The sequence below is a fragment of the Fonticula alba genome (genome assembly GCF_000388065.1).
Source record: "Fonticula alba strain ATCC 38817 unplaced genomic scaffold supercont2.4, whole genome shotgun sequence".
Lineage (NCBI taxonomy): Eukaryota > Rotosphaerida > Fonticulaceae > Fonticula > Fonticula alba.
The window spans coordinates 693170-697021 of record NW_009242974.1 but is presented as its reverse complement, the minus strand read 5'-3'; the positions used below and the strand labels follow the sequence as shown (position 1 = coordinate 697021).

General features: G+C 66.6%; 2 protein-coding genes and 1 non-coding gene across 3 annotated transcripts in view; 1 reads left to right on the top strand and 2 right to left on the bottom strand.

Moving 5' to 3' along the window:
• Positions 1 to 891: 891 nt before the first annotated feature.
• H696_02691 lies at positions 892 to 979 on the bottom strand. The gene has a single exon. It is a non-coding gene; the product is annotated as a tRNA-Tyr (tRNA).
• Positions 980 to 1311: 332 nt separating this feature from the next.
• Positions 1312 to 2695, bottom strand: H696_02690 (spermidine synthase). Its single transcript, XM_009496603.1, has 3 exons — positions 2499 to 2695; positions 2277 to 2393; positions 1312 to 2147 (listed from the first exon to the last, which is right to left on the bottom strand). Exons 1-3 carry the CDS (start codon positions 2553 to 2555, stop codon positions 1398 to 1400), a joined length of 924 nt encoding a protein of 307 aa, XP_009494878.1. The 5' UTR covers positions 2556 to 2695; the 3' UTR covers positions 1312 to 1397.
• Positions 2696 to 3730: 1035 nt separating this feature from the next.
• The window catches only part of H696_02689 (hypothetical protein), a gene marked incomplete at both ends in the record, with an annotated part of 4396 nt that continues 4274 nt past the window's right edge, over positions 3731 to 3852 (top strand). The window contains one exon of the mRNA XM_009496602.1: positions 3731 to 3820. Coding sequence (XP_009494877.1) covers positions 3731 to 3820 — 90 coding nt within the window. The remainder of the gene's footprint in view (positions 3821 to 3852) is intronic.

Below are 3852 nucleotides of genomic sequence, written 5' to 3'. Positions count from 1 at the left end.
CCCCCCCCCCCCGTATGTTGTACACAAGAGGGCACGATGGCGCGGGGGCGGGTAGCGACGCTTGGGCGGCATGTGGCGCAGACATGCGCGCATGTGCATGCGCGTGCAGCCCCCATTCCCCCCCCCCCCATACTCTGGGACAGGAAGGGGGCTGCTAAGAAAGGCGCACCCCAGGAGGCCGAGAAAATGGGCCCGAGGGAGGGGCGAAGCCAGGGCCAAGGTGTGGCCCCGTGTGCCTGTCAGGAGGCATTGTCATCATCTCAAGCCTCGGTAGTCTCCTGTCCCCTCCTGCGCCGGCTCCCTCTCCTCTTCCCGGTCCCAGTTCATCCTTCCTGTCTTGTTTCCTTCCCCGTGATTTGCCCCACACGTTGACATCGCGCCTCATGCTCCTCCGCTTCCTACTCCTCGTCTTTCCTCTCTTGTGCATGCATGTGGGTGTCCCTTATCCCCTCTCCCTCTCTCCCACCCCCTTCTGTTCATGCGTAGATGCATTCATACATATACACATATACACGCATGCCTTTTGTCCTACCTCCCTCTTTCTACGTGGGTCTCTCTCTCTCTCTCTCTCTCCCTCTCTTGCTGTGTGTATCCTTGCTTCAGTGACCGGGTCTGTGGTGCTGGGAAGGCGCCTAGCGCGAGAGGTGGGGCCTTGGCGACGTTGCTTCCCTCACCGAGTGTATCGTGCGCGCGTGCATGTGCAGGCGTGTATGTGTACGCGTGCATGCGTGCATGCGTGGGTACGCGTGTGTGCTCGGGTTCCCATTCTCCGGCGACAAGCCTCGCCTCCGAAGCAATGGAAGCAGCGGGTGAACAGGGGCGGAAAAAAAAAGAAGGAAAGGCGGCCCAGGCATCCCGGAAAAAGTGAGCGGCGGGGTGTTCAAAAAGAAGTCCAACCAGCCGGAATCGAACCAGCGACCCTCAGATAATTGCTTGTTACCGCTACAGTCTGATGCTCTACCAATTGAGCTATGGTTGGTTAGGAGGGACCACTACTCATGGGCTTAAATATCATCCTGCCAACCCAAGGCCCGCAGGATCCGAACCAACACCTTCCCCAATCGGCGGGCGGGGGCGTCTCGCCCGCGGGTGGAGACAAACATCCCCAAGGGCTACGCCGGAGGCGTTCTTGTCCCCCCCCCCCTCCCGCTCCTTCCCCCCATGGCCATTAGGCTCTTGGCACGCGGATGCCAGTGCATACCCCAGCGCGCTTGGCTTCCGTCTGTGTTCCTCTCCTCTCCCGGCCCTCCGGCGATGCAGCGCCCCAGAGTGCATACGGACAAGCCAAAAGCCCATCAACGCGCGAATCAAGAGAGACAGGAGGTTTATCATGGGCACCGCGCGGCTGCAGGCCCCCCCCCAAGGGGGACAAATGGGGCGGGCGGATGGGACACGTCTCAGGAGGACTTCTCCTCGGCCACCTTGATGCCATCGGTGCCGACCGAGCGACCATGGGCGATGGCCTCGTCGACAGCGACGCGAGCAAACTGCGGAATGGCAAAGGCACCGGCGTGGACCGGGTGGTTGTAGTAGCGCAGGAGGGCCTGCTGCTCGGGGGTCGGCGCGCGGGCGGCCACCGTCACATCGGCCCCCGGGGTCTTGGAGCACACCAGCAGGCCGATGGACCCGCACGGGTAGGTGGGGATCTGGACAATGCCGTAGTTGACGGCCGGGAAGAGGGCCGCGCAGTAGCCGACGATGTCCCGGATCAGGGGCAGGTCCAGCCAAATGCTCTCGGCCTGCTGGCACACGACACCGCCCTCACGCAGGGCCGAGTGGATCAGGGCGAAGAAGTCCCGCTGGAAGAGCGACACCCCGGGGCCGATGGGGTCCGGGGCATCGGTGACAATGACGTCGAAGGAGTTCGGGTGGTTGCGCAGGAACTGGAACCCATCGCCGATCTCCACGCGGACCTTCGGGTGGTCAAAGCCGCACGCCAGCGAGGGCAGGAAGCGCTTGCAGGTGTCGATCACCACGTCGTCAATCTCGCAGATGGTCACCTGCTCCACCTCCGGGTGCTTGACGATCTCTCGCAGGACGCCGCCATCGCCGCCGCCGATGACCAGCACGCGCTTGGGCGAGGGGTGCAGGAACATCGGCACATGGGCCATCATCTCCTGGTAGGAGAACTCGTCACGCTCGGTCACCTATTTCGAGGGTCAATGCGCGCGCGTGCGTGTGTTGGGCTGCGAGGGGTGCGAGGGGGGGGGGGGGGGGAAACAACAGCGGCAAGGGGAGACAGGGCGGGGGGGGGTCAACCGGCGACAGGGACATACCTGGATGTTGCCATCGATGGTCATCATGCGACCCCAGGTCTTGGTCTGGTAGATGGTGATGTGCTGGTACTTGCTCTTGACATCGTGCAGGACCTCCTCGATCTCGAGGGAGAGGGCCTGCGCGGCCCGACGCGGTCACGGCAAGGGGAGGCATGGTGTTAGGTATGTGCGGAGGGGGGCGGGAGAAAATGGGTGGGCGGATGCCGGGCCATGGATGCGCACCTGACCGGGCCAAAGCTCGCCGCGCTCGCTGAACCAGCCCTTGTGGATGGAGTCCATGCTGCTTGTGTCGATTGAGGAGGGGGAGGGGAGAAGGGGGGAGGGGAGAGGCGAGTGTGGGGGCGCGCCTGTGGGGTGTGTGGGTGAGCGCTTCCCGGGGGTCGGCCGGGCCGCGCGGTGGGCCGCCAAATGGCCCTGGCCCCCCCCCCCCCCCCCCCCTGGCCCCTGCCTGAGGCTGTGCCCACTCGGCACCCGCCCCCCCGGCGCCCCCCCCTCCCCCCCCCCCTCCCGCGCCCAACACATCGGGCATGACCCCCAACGTGGGCAAAGAGGCGGAAGGAAAAATGGCCCTGTCAACGAGCGCATCCGCGCACTCGGGACAGATGGGCGCCCCGGCCCTCCCCGCCAGAGCCAGCACAGGGAGCACACCGGTCTGGCTGGTCCATCCTTTCACGCCCCAGCCCACCCCCTCGCGCAGTTCCCCGGCAGGGGACAGGGCACAGCCGCGCAGGGGATGGGGGGCTTCATAATTGTGGATCAGGCCCCCCCCCCCCCCCCACGCACATGAGGATTTTAACGCCTTGCGGGTGTGGCGGTATTTCGGCCCTGGAGTTGGTCGGTCCCCCGGGGGGAGAGTGGGAGGAAGTGATGCCCTGGCGCGCCCCCGGCGGCCGGGCCACCGCCCGTGTCAGCCCGGGCGCCCCGCGTCCTTTGCCCAGGCTCAAGCCCGTGAATTTCCCCCCCCCCCCCGGCCCCCGCCCGAGAAGACCGGGACCCCCGGCCACTTCCCGCCCCGGGCGGTTGTTTATTCCGGAAATCCGGACGCACTCACCGGCGGGAGGCCGCCAGGCCGCCACCACCCTGGCTGGCTAGCACGCCGCCGGCGAGGGGGGGGGGGGACGCAGCGGGTCTTATCCCCCCCCCCCCCTGTGTGCTCAGGCAACGATGCGCTCGGGCGTGTGTCGAGCCGCTGATCTGTAACGTGATACCATGCGGAATGCACGTGTGCACACTCCCGTAGCGCCACAGCGGCGGTCCCCGGCGATCAGATTTCCGGCAGCGCCCATGAATTTGGCACACCGCCTCATGGCGCCACTGCCCTTTCCCCGTTCCCCCGCCCAGGGGGGGGTCCTCTGGCCTGCATGCACCGCGGCCCAGCCCCGGTGTCTGGCCCCGCGCTGTCCTCTTTTTTGTCCCCCTGCTTGGTCCTGCCCCGCCGCCCTGTGGCGCCCCAGATGCCGATGGGCGGAGAGGACTGCCCACCCGGGGCGATCTCGGGCTGGACTCGGGGCCCCCCGTCAAGCCCCCTGGGACTTCCTTCCGGCGTGCGAATCCCGCCGCCTCGCCTCCCGTCCGG